This window comes from Pseudophryne corroboree, chromosome 6, assembly GCF_028390025.1.
Source record: "Pseudophryne corroboree isolate aPseCor3 chromosome 6, aPseCor3.hap2, whole genome shotgun sequence".
NCBI classification, from domain to species: domain Eukaryota; kingdom Metazoa; phylum Chordata; class Amphibia; order Anura; family Myobatrachidae; genus Pseudophryne; species Pseudophryne corroboree.
Window position 1 is genome coordinate 580644193 of NC_086449.1, and position 21772 is coordinate 580665964.

At 46.8% G+C, this 21772-nt stretch overlaps 1 protein-coding gene across 4 annotated transcripts in view; it reads right to left on the reverse strand.

Annotated features, from left to right (window-relative positions):
- Nucleotides 1-21084, reverse strand: part of GPRIN1 (G protein regulated inducer of neurite outgrowth 1) — a 76203-nt gene extending 55119 nt beyond the window's left edge. Inside the window, exons 1-2 of one of the 4 annotated variants that reach the window (XM_063927914.1) lie at nt 20902-21084; nt 11517-11609 (exon numbers count right to left, since the gene is read on the reverse strand). In XM_063927914.1, coding sequence (XP_063783984.1) covers nt 11517-11573 — 57 coding nt within the window. In that variant the 5' untranslated portion in view covers nt 11574-11609; nt 20902-21084. Of the gene's footprint in view, nt 1-9925; nt 10050-11516; nt 11610-20558; nt 20654-20901 lie in introns of those variants that run through there. The other 3 variants (XM_063927913.1, XR_010179556.1, XM_063927915.1) reach the window with 3 other exon arrangements.
- Between the last annotated feature and the right edge of the window lie 688 nt (nt 21085-21772).

Here is a 21772-nt window from a genome sequence, read left to right on the forward strand (position 1 = left end):
TTATACATCACTGCGCCAGGCAGAGCACGTTATACACAATGCGCCCGGTAGAGCATGTTATACACAATGCGCCCGGTAGAGCACGTTATACACAGTGCACCAGGCAGAGCACGTTATACATCACTGCGCCAGGCAGAGCACGTTATACACACTGTGCCAGGCAGAGCACGTTAAACACACTGCGCCAGGCAGAGCACGTTATACACGCTGCGCCAGGCAGAGCACGTTATACACAATGCGCCAAGTAGAGCACGTTATACTTTGCGCCAGGTAGAGCACGTTATACACAATGCGCCAGGTAGAGCACGTTATACACACTGCGCCAGGTAGAGCACGTTATACACAATGCGCCAGGTAGAGCACGTTATACACACTGCGCCAGGTAGAGCATGTTATACACAATGCGCCAGGTAGAACACGTTATTCACATTGCACCAGGTAGAGCACGTTATTCACATTGCACCAGGTAGAGGTGCAGAGAGATAGGGGTGTGAGGAGGTAACACTGGGCTGAGTTGGGGAGGGGAATCAGTGTGTCTGGACTGACAGGGGGGTTCTAGATGGGAGGGCAGTGAGATAACACAGTGGGCTGGTTGGGGAGGGAGGGTGGAAACACTGGGCTGGCAGGGTCAGTAATGGTGGGGGACACTGGGCTGGCAGACACTGTTAAGGCAGCATTGGCCTGCTGCTGTTCAGTTTCTGCCTGGCCCCGCACACTGGCTAAGCACAGCACACTCACACCCCTTCCCCCGTGTCCCTGCATCCTCAGACCCCAGCTAAATTACCTCTGCACTGTCAGCTCTGTGCAGAGATCTGTTCACAGGTGGTGGGTCCGGCTTGCTTCATCACTCGGGGTGATGTCATCTGGCGGCGGCTCCGGCACCTCCCGTATCATCAGTAATCTTGCGTCGCGGACTGACCCCCCCTCTCCCCGCCCGTGGACTAGTGCAGCCAGGGAGAGGGTGACAAGTGTGTTTCAAGCCCCGGAGCGCCGCGCTCCTGCTTCCCGTGGCTTGACGATAACGGCTCCCTCCCTCAGTCCTCTCAGCGTGTTACCAACTTCCGGCACCGCTATCTTTCCGCCCAGCAGCAGCAGCAGCCGCCGTCTGACACACTTCTGACCAAAAACGTCAGAGAAAAGTCAAGAGAGGAATTCCAGCGAAGCGTGTCCCCGGGGACCCGCCCATTCTTAAAAAGTGAGTCCCCAGTCCTCATTTTGGGGTAAAAAACGCGCTATATCGCGTTTTTGCGATCACTGCCGGGATCCCGACATCGATCACAATACTGGTGCCGGAATCCCAACTGTCGGCATCCTGATCTTAAATATGCCATGGATGGTTAGGGTTAGGCTTCGGGAAGATGTTAGGTTTAGGCACTAAAGATAGGGGCGTAACTCCCAGAGGCACCCTAAGGGGCATCTGCATCTACAGCAGCACCTGTGTGGTTCACAGCAAGTTTGAAGTGTGACCACTGCTCTTCCAGCGGAGCTCTGTGGCACACCCACTGCTGCTGCTGCAGAGTTAATCGGCTCTGTCCCAGGAGCCCTGCTAACACCTGCAAAAGCGGCAGGGCGGCTCTTTCCTGGTACCACTCAGCCTGCGCTGCAGCAAGTGACGGAGCATCCACCACTGCTGCTGGACTGTGAGATGGCACCCGCCAGTAAATGCTGATTCTGCATGCTGCAGACAGCTGAATCAAAGCGTAGCTGTAGCCCTGCCAATTCACTGCAGGATCCAGTCTCTGTAGAGTGCCGAAGGTGCGGGATGCAGCCGATCTCGGAAGTTTTTTTTAAGTAGCAATAATTTACAAGTGATGGTTCTGCCTTGTAAATGATTGCCACTTTAAAAAAACTTCCAAGATCGTCTGGCATCCTGCACCTCTGGCAAACTCTGACCCTATTACATATGCCCCCATATTTGTTTTCCCATTTCTTTTAAGGAGGGGCACCAACTTGCTTCCAGGCACCTAGGATGAACTTATGCCCCAGACTAGAGGGAGAGTTAGGCTGGGGAGGGGGGAGGGAGGGTTAGGCACTAAAAAGGGATGGTTAGGGTTTAGCACTATGGGGGGAGGGTGAGAGTTAAGCTGCGGGTTAGTTGGCAGGGGAGGCAGAGGTCTAAGGTGAGGGAGGATGGTGCTGTCAGTCTTCTGACCACCGGCATCCCAAGCGCAGGAATTCCGATACCATCCCAGTACCTCTGCTTCCTTCTATCCCTACACTCCACTCCCCACGTGTGCCTATGCCCCGCCTCACCTCCCCATGAGTGAGCCTGCTGCTCCTTCACTTTCATGTATACTTCTGCCCCGTCATCCCATCTGTTCCCTGATAGTCTTCTCCTATCTGCCCCCATTCACTGTGCTCTTATTCCACACATTTCTATTGTCTTGTATACCTGGTCTTCCCTCTTTATGTCTTTCCATCCTCTTCTTCTCCCTTTGTTAAATCACCCAGCACGTATTTGCACCTGCCGGGCCTTGGAGTGGGTTGACAGGGCAAGAGAATGCATGATTCACTTGTACTGGGCTGCGTGATTCCTGATGGCATGCCTATAGACATGCACAATTATGGAGGGTTAAAAGGGCAGGATGACAGGGCCATCATCCGGAGCATCCTGGAAGAGTGCAGCCCAGCGCCCGAAATTATGCAATGCAACCGCAGGACTGACAAAAATCCCATGTTGATGCGTGGTCACATGCAAAAACCCTGGATTTTCACGTCAGCGGAAAAGGGGTATAAATTGGATTACCATACTATCTTTTTATACCTGGACACTCATGAATTACACAGGTTCTGTGGCTGATTAATACCAGATGAAATGCAGGCTTAAAGTCAGCCAGACACAGAACCTGTGTAATTTTTGAGTCTCCCAGTTTACAGAGATAGTATGGCAAGCCTAGGTATAAATCTTCTAAAACAGAAGAGCAGATTCTATCATTTTCTAGAATGCAAAAGAGAAATGAGAGACAGAATCTGATTGGTTGCTGGGCATACATTATACAATTTTCTGGCAGACCAATAAGAAAAATTGGTTAAATCCGTGATTTAACCAATTTGTCTGAAAAAAAATAATTTATGTCCACTTTTCAGTATTTGGGAGGAAAATAAGAATTTACTCACCGGTAATTCTATTTCTCGTAGTCCGTAGTGGATGCTGGGAACTCCGTAAGGACCATGGGGAATAGCGGGCTCCGAAGGAGGCTGGGCACTCTAGAAAGATTTATGACTACCTGGTGTGCACTGGCTCCTCCCACTATGACCCTCCTCCAAGCCTCAGTTAGGACACTGTGCCCGGACGAGCTGACATAATAAGGAAGGATTTAGAATCCCGGGTAAGACTCTTACCAGCCACACCAATCACACCGTACAACTCGTGATACTATATCCAGTTTGACAGTATGAAAAACAACTGAGCCTCTCAACAGATGGCTCAACAATAACCCTTTAGTTAACAATAACTATTTACAAGTATTGCAGACAATCCGCACTTGGGATGGGCGCCCAGCATCCACTACGGACTACGAGAAATAGAATTACCGGTGAGTAAATTCTTATTTTCTCTGACGTCCTAGTGGATGCTGGGAACTCCGTAAGGACCATGGGGATTATACCAAAGCTCCCAAACGGGCGGGAGAGTGCGGATGACTCTGTAGCACCGAATGAGAGAACTCCAGGTCCTCCTCAGCCAGGGTATCAAATTTGTAGAATTTTGCAAACGTGTTTGCCCCTGACCAAGTAGCTGCTCGGCAAAGTTGTAAAGCCGAGACCCCTCGGGCAGCCGCCCAAGATGAGCCCACCTTCCTTGTGGAATGGGCATTTACAGATTTTGGCTGTGGTATGCCTGCCACAGAATGTGCAAGCTGAATTGTACTACAAATCCAGCGAGCAATAGACTGCTTAGAAGCAGGAGCACCCAGCTTGTTGGGTGCATACAGGATAAACAGCGAGTCAGATTTTCTGACTCCAGCCGTCCTGGAAACATATATTTTCAGGGCCCTGACAACGTCTAGCAACTTGGAGTCCTCCAATTCACTAGTAGCCGCCGGCACCACAATAGGCTGGTTCAGGTGAAACGCTGACACCACCTTAGGGAGAAATTGGGGACGAGTCCTCAACTCTGCCCTATCCATATGGAAAATCAGATAAGGGCTTTTACATGATAAAGCCGCCAATTCTGACACTCGCCTGGCTGAAGCCAAGGCTAATAACATGATCACTTTCCACGTGAGATATTTCAGATCCACGGTTTTTAGTGGCTCAAACCAATGTGATTTTAAGAAACTCAACATCACGTTGAGATCCCAAGGAGCCACAGGAGGCACAAACGGGGGCTGAATATGCAGCACTCCTTTCACAAATGTCTGAACTTCAGGTACTGAAGCTAGTTCTTTTTGAAAGAAAATCGACAGAGCCGAGATCTGTACTTTAATGGAGCCTAGTTTTAGGCCCATATCCACTCCTGCTTGCAGGAAATGCAGAAATCGACCTAGTTGAAATTCCTCTGTTGGGGCCTTATTGGCCTCGCACCATGCAACATATTTCCGCCATATGCGGTGATAATGCGTTGCCGTAACATCTTTCCTGGCCTTAATAAGCGTAGGAATGACTTCTTCCGGAATACCCTTTTCCTTTAGGATCCGGTGTTCAACCGCCATGCCGTCAAACGCAGCCGCGGTAAGTCTTGGAACCGACAGGGCCCCTGCTGTATCAGGTCCTGTCTGAGCGGTAGAGGCCACGGGTCCTCTGAGAGCATCTCTTGAAGTTCCGGGTACCACGCTCATCTTGGCCAATCCGGAACCACGAGAATTGTGTTTACTCCTCGCTTTCTTATTATTCTCAATACCTTTGGAATGAGAGGCAGAGGAGGGAACACATAAACCGACTGGTACACCCACGGTGTCACTAGAGCGTCCACAGCTATCGCCTGAGGGTCCCTTGACCTGGCGCAATATCTTTTTAACTTTTTGTTGAGACGGGACGCCATCATGTCCACCTGTGGTTTTTCCCAACGGTTTACCAGCATCTGGAAGACTTCTGGGTGAAATCCCCACTCTCCCGGGTGGAGGTCGTGTCTGCTGAGGAAGTCTGCTTCCCAGTTGTCCACTCCCGGAATGAACACTGCTGACAGTGCTAGTACATGATTCTCCGCCCATCGGAGAATTCTTGTGGCTTCTGCCATCGCCATCCTGCTTCTTGTGCCGCCCTGTCGATTTACATGGGCGACTGCCGTGATGTTGTCTGACTGGATCAGCACCGGCTGGTGTAGGAGCAGGGATCTTGCTTGACTTAGGGCATTGTAGATGGCCCTTAGTTCCAGAATATTTATGTGAAGGGAAGTCTCCTGACTCGACCATAGTCCTTGGAAGTTTCTTCCCTGTATGACTGCCCCCCAGCCTCGAAGGCTGTAATCCGTGGTCACCAGGACCCAGTCCTGTATGCCGAACCTGCGGCCCTCTAGAAGATGGGCACTCTGCAGCCACCACAGTAGAGACACCCTGGTTCTTGGAGACAGGGTTATTAAGCGATGCATCTGAAGATGCGATCCGGACCACTGGTCCAACAGGTCCCACTGAAAGATTCTGGCATGGAACCTGCCGAAGGGAATTGCTTCGTAAGAAGCCACCATCTTTCCCAGGACCCGTGTGCAGCGATGCACTGATACCTGTTTTGGTTTCAGGAGGTCTCTGACTAGAGATGACAACTCCCTGGCTTTCTCCTCCGGGAGAAACACTTTCTTCTGGACTGTATCCAGAATCATACCCAGGAACAGTAGCCGTGTCGTCGGAACCAGCTGTGACTTTGAGATATTCAGAATCCAGCCGTGCTGGTGCAGCACCTCCTGAGATAGTGCTACTCCCACCAACAACTGTTCCTTGGACCTCGCTTTTATTAGGAGATCGTCCAAGTACGGGATAATTAAAACTCCCTTTTTTCGAAGGAGTATCATAATTTCCGCCATAACCTTGGTAAATACCCTCTGTGCCGTGGACAGGCCAAACGGCAGCATCTGGAATTGGTAATGGCAATCCTGTACCACAAATCTGAGGTACTCCTGGTGAGGATGGTAAATGGGGACATGCAAGTAAGCATCCTTGATGTCCAGGGATACCATGTAATCCCCCTCGTCCAGGCTTGCAATAACCGCCCTGAGCGATTCCATCTTGAACTTGAATTTTTTTATGTACGTGTTCAAGGATTTTAAATTTAAAATGGGTCTCACCGAACCGTCCGGTTTCGGTACCACAAATAGTGTGGAATAATAACCCCGGCCTTGTTGAAGTAGGGGTACCTTGATTATCACCTGCTGGGAATACAGCTTGAGAATTGCCACTAGCACCGCCTCCCTGTCTGAGGGAGCAATCGGCAAGGCAGATTTTAGGAACCGGTGGGGTGGGGACGCCTCGAATTCCAGTTTGTACCCCTGAGATACTATTTGCAGGATCCAGGGATCCACCTGTGAGCGAGCCCACTGATCGCTGAAATTCTTGAGGCGACCCCCCACCGTACCTGGCTCCGCCTGTGGAGCCCCACCGTCATGCGGCGGACTTGGAAGAAGAAGCGGGGGAGGATTTTTGCTCCTGGGAACCTGCTGTTTGTTGCAGCCTTTTTCCCCTACCTCTGCCTCTGGACAGAAAGGACCCTCCTTTTCCACGCCTGTTTTTCTGGGTCCGAAAGGACTGAACCTGATAAAACGGCGCCTTCTTAGGCTGTGAGGGGACATGGGGTAAAAATGCTGACTTCCCAGACGTTGCTGTGGAAACTAGGTCCGAGAGACCATCCCCAAATAATTCCTCACCCTTATATGGCAACACTTCCATGTGCTTTTTAGAATCTGCATCTCCTGTCCACTGGCGAGTCCATAAGCCTCTCCTAGCAGAAATGGACAATGCACTTACTTTAGATGCCAGTCGGCAGATTTCCCTCTGTGCATCTCTCATATATAAGACTGAGTCTTTTATATGGTCTATGGTTAACAGGATCGTGTCTCTGTCTAATGTGTCAATATTTTCTGACAGTTTATCTGACCACGCAGCGGCAGCACTGCACATCCAGGCTGACGCAATAGCTGGCCTAAGTATAATGCCTGAGTGTGTATATACAGACTTCAGGATCGCCTCCTGCTTTCTATCAGCAGGTTCCTTGAGGGTGGCCGTATCCAGAGACGGTAGTGCCACCTTTTTAGACAAACGTGTGAGCGATTTGTCCACCCTGGGGGGTGTTTCCCAACGTGACCTATCCTCTGGCGGGAAAGGGAACGCCATTAGTACCTTCTTAGGAATTACCAATTTTTTATCCGGGAAAGCCCACGCTTCTTCACACACTTCATTTAATTCATCTGATGGGGGAAAAACTACGGGTAGTTTTTTCTCTCCAAACATAATACCCTTTTTAGTGGTACCTGTAGTTATATCAGAAATGTGTAACACCTCTTTCATTGCCTCAATCATGCAGTGAATGGCCTTAGTGGGCATCAGGTTAGACTCATCGTCGTCGACACTGGTGTCAGTATCAGTGTCGACATCTGGGTCTGCTTGCGGTAGCGGGCGTTTTAGAGCCCCTAACGACCCATGCGACGCCTGGGCAGGCACGAGCTGAGTAGTCGGCTGTCCCACATTTGGCATGTCGTCAATTTTCTTATGTAAGGAGTCTATACGTGCACTCATTACTTTCCATAAGCTCATCCACTCAGGTGTCTGCCCCGCATGGGGTGACATCCCTTCTAAAGGCATCTGCTCCGCCTCCACATCATTATCCTCATCAAACATGTCGACACAGCCGTACCGACACACCGCACACAAACAAGGAATGCTCCGAATGAGGACAGGACCCACAAAAGCCCTTTGGGGGGACAGAGTGAGAGTATGCCAGCACACACCAGAGCGCTATATAATGCAGGGACTAACTGAGTTATGTCCCCTATAGCTGCTTTTTCTATATATTATATACTGCGCCTAAATTTAGTGCCCCCCCCTCTCTGTTTTTACCCTGTTCTGTAGTGTAGACTGCAGGGGAGAGCCAGGGAGCTTCCTTCCAGCGGATCTGTGAAGGAGAAATGGCGCCAGTGTGCTGTGAGAGATAGCTCCGCCCCTTTTCCGCGGACTATTCTCCCGCTTTTTTCCATATTCTGGCAGGGGTATTTTCCACATATATAGCCTTTGGGACTATATATTGTGGAATTTTTGCCAGCCAAGGTGTTATTATTGCTTCTCAGGGCACCCCCCCCCAGCGCCCTGCACCCTCAGTGACCGGAGTATGAAGTGTGTATGAGGAGCAATGGCGCACAGCTGCAGTGCTGTGCGCTACCTTGGTGAAGACTGATGTCTTCTGCCGCCGTTTTTCCGGACCTCTTCTTGCTTCTGGCTCTGTAAGGGGGACGGCGGCGCGGCTCCGGGACCGAACACCAAGGACTGGGCCTGCGGTCGATCCCTCTGGAGCTAATGGTGTCCAGTAGCCTAAGAAGCCCAATCCGGCTGCAAGCAGGCGAGTTCGCTTCTTCTCCCCTTAGTCCCTCGCTGCAGTGAGCCTGTTGCCAGCAGGTCTCACTGAAAATAAAAAACCTAAATCTATACTTTCTTTCTAAGGGCTCAGGAGAGCCCCTAGTGTGCATCCAACCTCGGCCGGGCACAAAATCTAACAGAGGCTTGGAGGAGGGTCATAGTGGGAGGAGCCAGTGCACACCAGGTAGTCATAAATCTTTCTAGAGTGCCCAGCCTCCTTCGGAGCCCGCTATTCCCCATGGTCCTTACGGAGTTCCCAGCATCCACTAGGACGTCAGAGAAATGATCGTTATTTGCTCCCATACATTATCAGACTTTCTTTTCAACCAGTCAGACTGGACAGAGCCACTGTGGGCATTATGTATAAGGGGCACTACTACTGTGGGCAATATGGTGGTCATTCCGAGTTGTGCGCTCGCTGCCGATTTTCGCAGTGCAGCGATTAAGTAAAAAAAACTGCAAAAATGCGCATGCGCATGGTACGCAGCGCGCATGTGCTAAGTACTTTCACACAAAACTTTGTAGATTTACACAAGCTCGAGCGACGTTTTTTCATCGCTCGAGTGATCGTAGTGTGATTGACAGGAAGTGGGTGTTTCTGGGCGGAAACTGGACGTTTTCAGGGAGTGTGCTAAAAAACGCAGGAGTGGCTGGAGAAACGGGGGAGTGGCTGGCCGAACGCAGGGTGTGTTTGTGACGTCAAACCAGGAACTAAACGGACTGAGGTGATCGCAGTCTAGGAGTAGGTCTGGAGCTACTCAGAAACTTCAGGGAATTATTTAGTAGCAGTTCTGCTAATCTTTCGTTCGCTATTCTGTTAAGCTAAGATGCACTCCCAGAGGGCGGCGGCCTAGTGTTAGCAATGCTGCTAAAAGCAGCTAGCGAGCGAACAACTCGGAATGACCACCTATGTGTATAAGCAGCATTACTACTGTGGGCATTATGTGTATAAGTGGCACTACTGTGGGCATTATTTATAAGGTGCGCTACTATTGTGGGCATTATGTGTGCAAGCAGCAGTACCGTGGGCATTATGTGTATAAGCTGCACCAGTACTGTAGGCTATATTTGTATAAGCAACACTACATCTGTGGGCATTATGTGTATAAGTGGCACTACTACTGGGGGCATTATGTGTATAAGCGCTACTTCTACTGTGGGCATTATGTGTTTAAGCAGCACTACTATTGTGGCCATTATGTGTATAAATGATGCTACTACTGTGGGCATTATGTGTATAAGGGGCACTACTATTGTGGGCATTATGTGTATAAGGGGCACTACTACTGTGGGCATTATGTGCATAAGGGGCACTACTACTGGGGGGCATTATGTGTATAAGGGGCACTATTACTGGTAGAATTATGTATACAGTAGAGAAGCCTCCACTCTAGAATCTTTCAAAAACAGACTCAAGACTTTCCTGTTTAATCAAGTATTTCCTTAATATCTCTTTAGTATTTCCATGTTCTCTGAATTTTCTAAAAACCTTTTCTGTACTTTGTTGTTTCTGCACTGTATTATGTTCATTCTATCTGTTAAGCGCCTTGAGTCCTATAGGAGAAAGAGTACTATATAAATAAAATTACTAGATAGACAGACAGACAGACAGACAGACAGACAGACAGACAGACAGACAGACAGACAGACAGACAGATAGATAGATAGATAGATAGATAGATAGATAGATAGATAGATAGATAGATAGATAGATAGATAGAATTATTACTATTCTATATTAGACATGTATATTTCTGTTGGGTATGGATCATCAGATATATATTAAAAAAGGTCTACAGTCATTAGGTCAGCCACTATTGGTCGACATGCATTAGGTCGACTAGGTCAAAATGTCGACTCATAAAAAGGTAAACATAACAAAATATTGACAGTATCAAAAGGATGACACATTAAAAGGTCGACATGATAAAATGCTGACACAAAAAAGTGGACATATTATTTTAACGTTCTTCTGGTGTCATTTTCGCCATCAAAGGACGTGGAACCCCAATTAGTGTACCACTTCGCTCACCATGCTTCGGACAAGATGCTTCACTCCGCTAACGCTGCGATTGCCACAGGTTACTATTCCCAATTGTAGTCCATGTGTATGGTAAAATATGAAAAAGTTGATCAAAATGATAAAAAAAACAAAAAGCTGTGTCGACCATACGTGTGTCAACCATTTGCACCTGTAGACCTTTTGTACCTGTTCACCATATGACAGCGTCGACCTAGAGTCCGGATACCATTTCTATCCAAAAAAATGTTTTCAAATTAATTCTTGCTACTGTATATAAAAAACAGATTGTGAGATATTAGCACTAGTGGTGTTTTAATCGTCTGGCAGAAGCTGGTACAATCTGATCCTGGAAACACGACTCTGAGAACATGACCTTATAACTTCCACATATCTTCTATAATTGTTATATTTGTTAGGGGTCTACTTCATAAAAAGTGGTAATAGGGACGGGTTTCTGTCACAGCATACGCTATGACATAGTTGCCTCCTCTCCCGCATTCTGCAGGAGATTCCCTGAAATAGCAGCAATCTCCCGCACTCCCTGAATAGTCCAGCAATCTCCCTGATTATCACCATTATGCAGCTATTACATTCTTGGGGGGAAAAAGAAATCAGAGATACATACATTCCCCTGCATTGGTTATAACACACAATGATTCCTATGGCTACATGCATTTTAAATAAGGTTTCTCATGGCCACTTACAGTATATGGAACCTCTTGTAAAACACAATACACGAACAAATCCTACAACATTTCAGTGTATTTCTTCAACAAGTAGATCTTACTAACTTTGGGGCTCATTTACATTTGGATGTAAGTCATTTTTATGATCCGCTTCTCTGATGTACTGTAGAAGTATACGCCCGCGCTGATAGGTGCTACTTTCACAATCTCCCTGAAATGCTTTTCCAAAAGTAGGCGAGTATGCACTATGATTAATAAAATATTGCATAGCAGATGAGTGACGTTCGCTGAGAGTGGATAGACTAGACTTACCGCTTTGCCAGACGAGTATCCAGAGATATGTGCGTGCGTGACCAAGCTAACCAGCATGTGCAGTGGAATTGGACATCTAGACTTTCAGTTTCACTTAAAAAAAATAAAAGTTTAAAAGTAAAAAAAAATATTATTTCCATATTATTATCAGTTGAAAAAAAAGCGTATTTTAAACAAATGCAGTGGTACGTGTATCACCACACTTCTTATTAGATAAGATTCCCCATGTTTTGGAAAGGACCTGCACACAAACAATCCCATGACTAACAGAGTATTTATTTTATTTATTAACTGTTTCTTATATACAGTAGTGCAGCAAATTCCTTTGTGCTTTATAACTGGAAACAACAGTGACAAAACAAAACTGGGTAATAACAGTAAGGTACAGAGGTAGGAAGGGTGGTCTTCAGGTTGCCGACTGTCGGGATCCCGGCGCACAGTATACCGGCGCCGGAATCCCGACAGCCGGCATGCCGACAGCCGGCATACCGACAGTTTTTCCACGCCCCCCCTGGAGGGAGAATAAATAGTGTGGCGTGCGTAGCGCGCCACCGTGCCCGCAGCGTGGCAAGCGCACGCGAGCCCGCAAGGGGCTCATTTGCGCTCGCCATGCTGTCGATATGCCGGCGGTCGGGCTTCCGGCGCCGGTATGCTGGTCGCCGGGAGCCCGGCCGCCGGCATACCATACCACACCCAGGTAGGAAGGCCTGATCGCAAGCTTACAATCTATAATGCGCATGCACCCAGCAACAGATCAAGGTCAAACCAACAATACGCATGGTACACTTGCCAGTGTATAGTGCCCCTATGCTGATACACAAGTGATTCTTTCTGTTTGATCTCCCATGTATTACTGGTGGCTTGCCTTGTATGAGCTTATTAACTTCACTGCCTGTCAGTTTAAACTGGTTCCGCTACAATAGTGGCAATAGCCGCAGTGTTCAGGATGGTGGAACTGCTGCTTCTCGGAGCAGCTGCCCTGACAGTAGTGTTAGAGGGTGAAAATTTCTCAGAGTTTAAAACATTGGACCTAATTCAGACGATGTCGCTGATGTGCAAAAATCACTATGAAGCGGTTTTTGCACATCTGCGTATGCACATGTTCAAGGTCATAAACTACATTCTCTTCAGAATGCAGTTTAAGACCTGTAAGGGGGCGTGTTTTGTGGGGCACCGTCCAGACAATGGAGGCATGTCCAGACCGTTGCTGGGACCGGTCGTAGCAGCTGCGTGACGTCACAAGCAGCTGCTGCAACCCATAACATGGCGTGTAGCCGTCTGCGTTCACAGATATGCTGCGTAGGCATAGGGCTATTAGAAACATGCGAAAGCATCACCATTGTGCAATGCTTTTGCATGTCTGTGGGGGGGGCTGGATCCGACATGCAGGGCGGACTTGCCCTGTGCAGGGCGTCCCCCCCCCCCCCCCTCCCGCATGTCTAAGAAGTTGATCGTAGATGTGCATTTTTTCGCACATCTACGATCAGGTCTGAATTAGGCCCATAATCTCTGTAGTGTCTCTGTACATCATAATGAATAGGACCATTGGTGTCTTACTTACATTTGTGAATACCTATCTCAATAATACATTTGGCTCATTTTCAAGTCACATCTCTATTAAAGATCAGCAAAAATATTGTTCCTGTAATTGTCACCAGCCCAGGTTTTCTTTCACTGGGGCTGGGTGAGAATCAGGATGGGGGCCTGACCTCCAATAGCTGTGGGGTGAATTCCCATGCCAGACTCAGAATGGCCAATCATGGCAAGGAGCTCCACTGAAACTGTTCCATCTCTGATCGCTATCCATTAATCTCATTACAATAATCTCTGCAAAATAAAACCTTGATTTTGTCCTGTACTTCTCTAAGGGGCTGTACACATTGGGAGATTTCTCCCAGAGATGAGTGCTGAGCAAGAAGGGGGGAGGGGGGGAGGGGGGCAGGGGAATGCTCATGTCACCCTCCCTCACTAGATTTGGCCAATCTAGTACCGGCGATAGCGATGTGCGGGCCGTGCTTCGCTATCGCTATGGGGCATACACACGGAGAGATCCATGCTTAATTTCTAAGCAAATCTAGTCAGATTGCTTAGAAATTAAGCACGGATCTCTCCGTGTGCACCCTTAAAGTAAGAATACACTCTGTCTAATTCCTCCCCTTTGACTGTAGACTTGCTGCTCGTCCGTAAAAGTAGTTATATTGCTCCACAAACCTATTCACCAAGGCAGATATATAGTCGTGCAGCACATCCAGTTAGAATAAGCGCTGCAGAGCTTCTATTTCAAATTTCAAAACTACCTCTGAAGTATACATCTTTTAGGGCAGTGATGGGGAACCTTTAGCACCCCAGCTGTTGTTGAACTGCACATCCCAGCATGCCCTGCTACAGTTTTGCTATTTGGCCATGCTAAAACAGTAGCAGGGCATGCTGTGATGTGTAGTTCAACAACAGCTGGGGTGCCAAAGGTTCCCCATCACTGTTTTAGAGCGTACAGATGAAATTGGATTTGAAAGTTATGGGATTAAACTAAAAAAAGCTTTCAGATCTTGCCTGTCAGTGACAACAAGCTTAGCAGAACAGACTAGATACAGCTCTGGCGTGGGGCAGGTCACAAATGTTTAGGATTATCCCTGTGGAGCAACAATAGATGTCAGGTCAAAAGAACAGGAGCTTTCACCTAAATCATAACCCTGATTATAAAGAGAGATCTTCTACTTACATTATATATTATAAATGATAAACACAGTTGTTTTCTTTAGTGCATTTACAAAATGGAAAATGCACACAGAGGATGTGCACGCTTTGTAAATACTATGCATTAATTAAATACCTAATAAGCTACTGAAGTCAATACTTATATGATTTTAATGTGTATCTATTTCAGAAGGCCATGTAACTCAATGCGGCATTATGCCAGATGTACAATTCTCCAAGTCTACTCGGTTTTCTTTATATAGCCAGGGCATAAATCAGATGTCAAATAAATTACTGTTAACCGTAAGAAAAATAAAGTCATGCTCATTACAGGAGATTAAACTCTCAATACAATACGCCATTTATTTTAACACTATAGACTAAACTATTAGTGGAGGGATACTTAACAGATTTACAGCAGTAACCCATAGCAACAAATCAGCAATTCACTGACTAATCTACTGGCGGCCACAGACAATACAGTTCTGCAAAAGCATCAAAGATCTATGGGGGTGATTTAACTGTTGTGGGTGTCTTTTTCCCCCCCTGTCTAAACGGGACTGTTTACGTGCCCAAACAACTGTGAAGATTCAATTGTGTTTGGGTGCCCATGCATATCGCGAATGTCACGCCCAAACAGACTGAGTAAAACGGCTAAACCCATCTAAAGTCCCGCTTTGGGCATCCAAAGTGCAGAGTTAGCACGCATTTTTTCTTGCACCTCCAGACACTCGGAGAAGAAATGTCACCCCCGTGGCTAGTGAGCGTTTAAACAGAAAAAAAACTGAATTGCATCAATAGGGAGCGATTCAAATGTATTTTGGGCACCCATCAGAGCAATTAAATTTTTGCTCTGACTAGGCACCCATAACTTTTTAAGTACCCAAATAGACAGTTTAGTCACGAATATCGGCTAATTCCGTCTGAAGTCCAGGTTAGTTTGGGTGCCAAAACCACAGACTTTTCGCACATTTTTCTCACTGCCTCAGGAGGCATCAAGAAGAAATCTCGTGAATCCCCTGTTTTGCGCCATCTAGTGGTCGCTGTGGGGGAAAATAATGTAATCACCCCCATAAAATAACATGCATTTGGTTTTTGTTTAGATATTCTTTATATGCACCATTAACCACTTAGCTGACAATTTTCCCTTCAAAAGCATTCATATAGTTTTTTTTTTTAAATTATTTAATATAATTTTAAAAGTATTTTTTTAAATATTGAAAGGGCTCATGGCCTGTTAAGAAAGTGATAGTTGCCTATTACACCCCTTTCATACCACCGCTGTTATTGCCAGGTTGACTTGGGTCGCGGCTCGGTGTGAAGGGGTTCCCAAAAAAAATAACCCGGGAATCCAACTTGGGATCCAGAACAAAATGACAGGGGGAGCACTATGACAGCAGAAAAAGGAAAGGAGGGAGGGGGGGAGGAGTTGAGTGGGTGTGGCCTCACAACAGGGTGCGTGCCCGAGCAAAAAGCTGGAAGCAGTTTTATAGCATAACGCTATCACACTATATATATGCAGTACTGTGCAAAGTTTTCCGTAGGTGTGTACAAAAGTTTTCGGTAGGTGTGGAAAAAATGCTGCAAAGTAAGGAACCTTTCAAAAACAGAAGTGTTAATAGTTTCTATTTATCAATTAATAGAATGCAACATGAATAAACAGAAGAACAGTCCTCAACGTTGCCCGTTTCTTTGTGCTTCAATGCTGAAAAATACAGGCAAGTACTTATCCATCATGCAGTACCATCAGGGAGGCGTCTGATTGGCTCCAAATTTATTCTGCAGCAGAACAACAACCCCAAACATACATCCAATGTCACTAAGAACAAGGAATCCTGGAAGTGATGATATGGCCCCCACAGAGCCCTGATCTCAACATCATCGAGTCGGTCTGGGATTACAAGAGACAGAAGGATCTGAGCAAGCCTACATCCACAGAAGATCTGTGGTTAGTTCTCCAAGATGTATGGAACAACTTCCCTGCCGAGTTCCTTCAAAAACAGTGTGCAAGTGTACCTCAAAGAATTGAACTTTAGTCCGGTTTAGCCGTTTTACATATGGCGTGATCAGAGTGATTAAAAAAAAATCTGAATATCACCCCCCGATCTCCGGTCATTTTAGATGGAGGATCGGGCGCAAAAAAACTATTGAATTGCCCTTTAAAGTATTTAATGTGCAACAGATTAGTGTATGCAGTGCCCCCCACCATAATACCCCTCAAAACACAGAGCATCCCCATACCCCCAGTACACAGTGTCACACAGCTTCCCATATTACTTCAAGTAAACACAGTGTACCCCATAGTACACCTGAGTGCACACAGCGTTCCCATATTATCCCTAAGTGCACACAGCATCCCCCATATTACCCCTTAGTACACACAGCCACCCTTATTACCACTCAGTACACCCAGCCTCTCCCATACTGTTTCCCAGGCCTTTCCTTCATGAAACCTGGAATTTTGCTTCTTAATGTAAAATTAGCAGGAAGCAGAGGCCCTGTACAGTGTGGCTAGAGGAGGAGGCACAGCCAAAATACATACTTGATGATTTGGCCGATTTTGGCGACCAACGATATTATCGTTGGCCGATTTTTCATCAACGATTTTTTACATACACACTGAACGATTTTATGGGCAGTTTGGATGATATGACATTACATTACATTGATATCATCCAAATTGGATTGTATGAATAAACGATGATCGACCAACGATGAACAATTGTGGGGACGTGCATCGTTCATCGTTGATGCATCCACACTGAATGATATGAATGATTTATCGTTCATTTTTTAACGATATTGTTCATATCGTCCTTCAATATTGCCAAGTGTGTAGGGAACTAAAGGCTGAGCCCGGTGACAAGTTGGCTGGTCCCTTGTGAGGGGCCAGCACTGTGAAGCAATGTCAGTCCGACGACCGGATTGTATTGTGCCCTGGCTGGGTCATTGCCTTTTAGCTTCCGCCACAGGCAGCACAGCTGTCAGCAGACCAGCTGCAGTGCTAGTTATTCAGCCTTTGCACATGTGCAATAGCTCACACACTGCCCAATCGGAGCCACTGCAGTTATGAATCTACCCGTCGGGAGGGGTGGTGGGAGTTGTGGTAGGAACACTTCCTCGTCTTCCCGCTGTCCCTAACCATTGCACTTACTGCGGAGAAGGCTGCCCGAAGCTCACGGCGCCTGTACCAGAGGCAGCAGAGCCTAGTGCCGCTGGTTCCCCTGAGTGCCCGGCAGTATATACAGGTGCTCCTGGGCCCTGAATGCACTATAAATAATAAAAAAATAATAATCTCCTAAACAACAGGGGGGGGCACGTGTCTTGGTGCTACCTCTTCCCCCCCCCCCCCCAATCCCATGGCGAGCAGGGTCGGGTCTGGGAGGGCCCTGTGTTAAGGGCCAGTGTAAACAGGTGATCCAGGTCATCCAACCAGGGCTCCACTTAGAGACAGTGGGATCTCCACGTTCAGATATGATATCATCTCCAAGTGCCAGCAGAACAGTTAACACCGCACCCATGTGCAGAGTAAATGATGCCGATCTGGTAATAACCTGGGTCAGAGCCGCTGAGTGCCGTGTTCCAAATCCTAGGTCTAGCCCGGCATTTTTATGTGAAAGGAGTATAACTGAGTAGCTACATAGCCTAGTGATAAGTGTGAGATATTTCACTTTCAGCAGGGACTCTCAGCTGACATATATGGGCAACTGCATGAAACATGAAAGAAATAGGGTCAGCACTGCTAAATAACAGAGGTGGCTGGCATTTCCTCTGGTTCGTGCTGAAGATAATGGCTGTTATCATTGAAAAAAGGATCTTATGCACCACACAACGTATTAGATGACAGGTTCTGAAAGGGCACTTTGTGAAAACAACACTGTACCCCTCAACCCCAGTGAAAGATTTGAGGTTAATGCTGCTCAGACTAGAATTCCTAGTGTACTCCCAGCTACACTTTGTCTCTAATTACAACTACCACCTGAGTACGTCATGTGGGATGTCCTCATATGGTGTTACACTGCACCTGTGTTTAACATTCTAAAACGCTACACAGAGATTTGAGAGCTTGCTACGGTATGGGTGACCTGCGCTTGGGATCCCGCTGGTCACCATACCGACGCAGGGATCCCAAGGATTAGAATGCCTGGGAGAAGGGGGTGAATGCAACGAAGACCCTTGCGGGCTCGCGGCTGCGGGCTCAGTGGTGAGCTGCGATTGCCACAGGTTCGATTCCCACTCTATGGGTGTCATGGAACCCATGAGTGGGAATAGTCCCTGTTAGTTGGCATGACTGTTTTTGAGGCCGCAGGATGTATGCGTAGGTAGGCGGTCACATAACTACATCCCATAAAATGCTATAAGCACTTCCATCGCATAAAACATTCAGGCTCGGTATAGAAAATACCATTGTCAAACAAAAAATAAGCTACATTGGTGATAGGGAGACGTGTGACGACACAGCTACCAAGACTTTACCATTTACAGATGGCAGATTTCTAGAACATTTGTAAAGGGTAAACTGACATGTAATAAAGATTTATATACAACTGTAATGTCTTTCTAACATCACCATGGTGCTATAGCTACTTATTTTACAAAAGCAAAAAGAGAAATGACATGTTAATGAGCATAATAATTAGAATTTTGTTGAAATGACCATATCTAATTGTATCTTTGCCAGCCCTTCCTAATATTTAGCTTTACAGTGTAGTAACACAGGAGAAATTGCAAGTCCTGGCTTATTGCTAAAATGTTTTATAAAATGCCCTTTAATCTCACATTATCTCATTTACAAGATTTTATTTCATATTTTACCCGTATTATTTTTATTTAAACAGGAGACCCTCTTAAATTGTAATAATTTGAAGAACAAAGGTGTCTTTCGATAGCTACTGTAAAACTCACTGAAATGTTAGTTTACCAGAAGAATTGGCCTTTTTATAGGTATTACTTATCTTTTCGCATGTACTAACCCTTGGAGAGTGATAAAGTGGAGAGAGATCATGTACCAGCCGATCAGCTGCAGATTGTGTGGCAGATGTATTAAGCCTGGAGGAGTGATAAAGCAGTGCTAAGTGCAAGGTGATAACGCACCAGCCAATCACCTCCAATATGTAAATTGACAGTTAGGAGCTGATTTGCTGGTGCATTATCACCTTCCACTTATCACTTCTTTATCACTTCTCCAGGCATAATACATCTGCCCCTGTATTTGAAAAATGACAGTTAGGAGCTGATAGTTTATCTCTCTCCATTTTACCACTCTCCTAGGCTTAGTACATGTGCCCTCTGTGCATCCTTTCACCTGTTTTGCAACCTGGAGATTTATGGTTAACAGAATCCCACGAGTGCCTACACCATAACAACTAAACAGTCCTCAGCGACTGTCGCATGTATGAAAATTTTTTATTTATTATAGATTTGTCCTGAGATTATTAGCTCTGCATGGGAATAAAGAAAAATAGACAGTGAATTCTAATTTAAAAACAAAAGCGAGTGAAAAGTAACAAATGGATGGGCACAAAAAAAGATAAAGCACAAAGCCTAAATACGGGAGGCAGAGAGGAAGCAGGATGGCAGGCTAGTCGTATCCTAGGAAACGCACACATCTAGCTGCATGCAATACTAAGAAATGGAATCCCCTCTGTTATAATGTTACAGCAGCACACAAATGCTGAAACCTCAGATGTAGCCATACTGTGATGCATTGACTACAACACTCTTTCACATGAAAGAAAAGAACAGGAGATGAATGAAATAGCTTGCCTTAATTACCTGGCTTCATACAATTGACAAGTGACATGAGAAGACAATGTACTGTACGTGATAAATGAAAAGGAGCTGTCACTCCTAGTCCACAGCTTACTACAATAATCAGAGCCCATTTTTGGATGGAAACTATGAGGTCAGTTCTCCCCTTCAAGCACATACTGGGGACCTGAGTTATCCACTTCTCATGAAAAATCTGATGAACCACTTGAACGCTGTATTACAATTGCTATGCTAAAGACTTGTATTGTATTCACATAACAAAGAAGGGCCACAAAACACTCTGCCAGTAGAGAGATAGCAAGCACCTGTTAAGTTGTTGTTTATTATTGGGGCATTCACACTATCCAAAGGGCACTGATCCTTGTTGTGTGACCATCAATCTACATGTGCGCGCTTATAGTAGCATGCAACATGGTGCTGGGCTCTAAGGGGTTCTTTCTGCTGAAGAGTGACAAAATATTACTTGGGAGGGGGGCTGGGTTCTGCTTTAAATGAAGGTGAAAAAACTCGTAAACATATATAGACACTACAATGCATCACATCATAAACCTGCCACATCCAATGCCATGCACTTACTATCCAACACGTGCTGCCCTCATAGGTGGCACGGCTCAACCTCTCACCACCTGCAACTGCCCTCACGGGTGACACGGCTCACCAGCACCTGCCCTCACAGGTGGCACTGCACACGCCCTCTCACCATCAGCAACAACCTGCCCAGCGGCGCCACGCTGGAGACACACAAACCCAATGAAGAAAGAATACCTTTAAATGGCTGAGAGCGCCGGCTCGGTGCACAGTGTCACTGTGTGTAGAGCGAGGTAAGTATATCAGGAGAAGAGAGAAATGCAGACAAAGGGGAGCTGGAGAAAGCAGATAACAAAAAGCTCAGGAGTGATGGCAATAATAATGCAATTACCTGGATGAGTCACACAGATCACCCTCTTCTGCCTGAGAACCCCTTCTCCTGCTCGCACTGGTGCTACTCAGAGCTGCTGCTTGCTGCAGTCATCATGCTCTGCCAGTGGGAGCATGCGTGTGGGAGGAGAAGAGAGAGAGAAACATAAGTGAATGTTTTTCTCCCATCAAATTACCGCTCATCATCATCATCACCACCACCACCATCATCAGGACTCAGCCAGGGAGCAGTCACAGAGAGGCGAGAGAACGAGTAGAAGGGAGGACAGGATGTGCTTTTAGTACAAATAACATTCAAACACAGTCAGAGGGAGACTCATCTGTAAGTGGCACATGTGAAGGGGTGCAGAAAGAGGAATGGTAGCTCTGGTCTGCCTAAACCGTATGCCAATTGGCTGTGAGCCTTATTCATCAGAGGTGGATGCGGTTGTGATGTCGTCTTTTGTCGAAGCCGCCACTGCGTTGCACCATCGGAGGTGGCACCAGCCCTATGGAGACGCAGAATCTCCGCCTGAACATGGCCATCTGTCTCAGTGCACCTGCGTCTTTATATGCAGTCGCTGAAAATGACACGCCCATATCCAGCTAGCCACTCCTCCTGTAACCAACCAGAAATGGCCGCCGAAATTGCATGTATCTGCACTCAATTTTGATCTGCAACTTTGGGGGTAATTCAGACCCGATCGCACAGCAGCGATCTGAACTGCGCATGCTTCGGCGCATGCCACACAGCCGACGGCTGTCCTTAGCTATCCATCGCCTCTGCCTGATTGACAGGCAGAGGCAGTCGCTGGGTGGGAGAGGGCGAGCCGCCGGCATTGGGCCGCTGTTTTCGGGGGCGCGGTCCGGGCAACGCAGGCGTGCCTGGACCG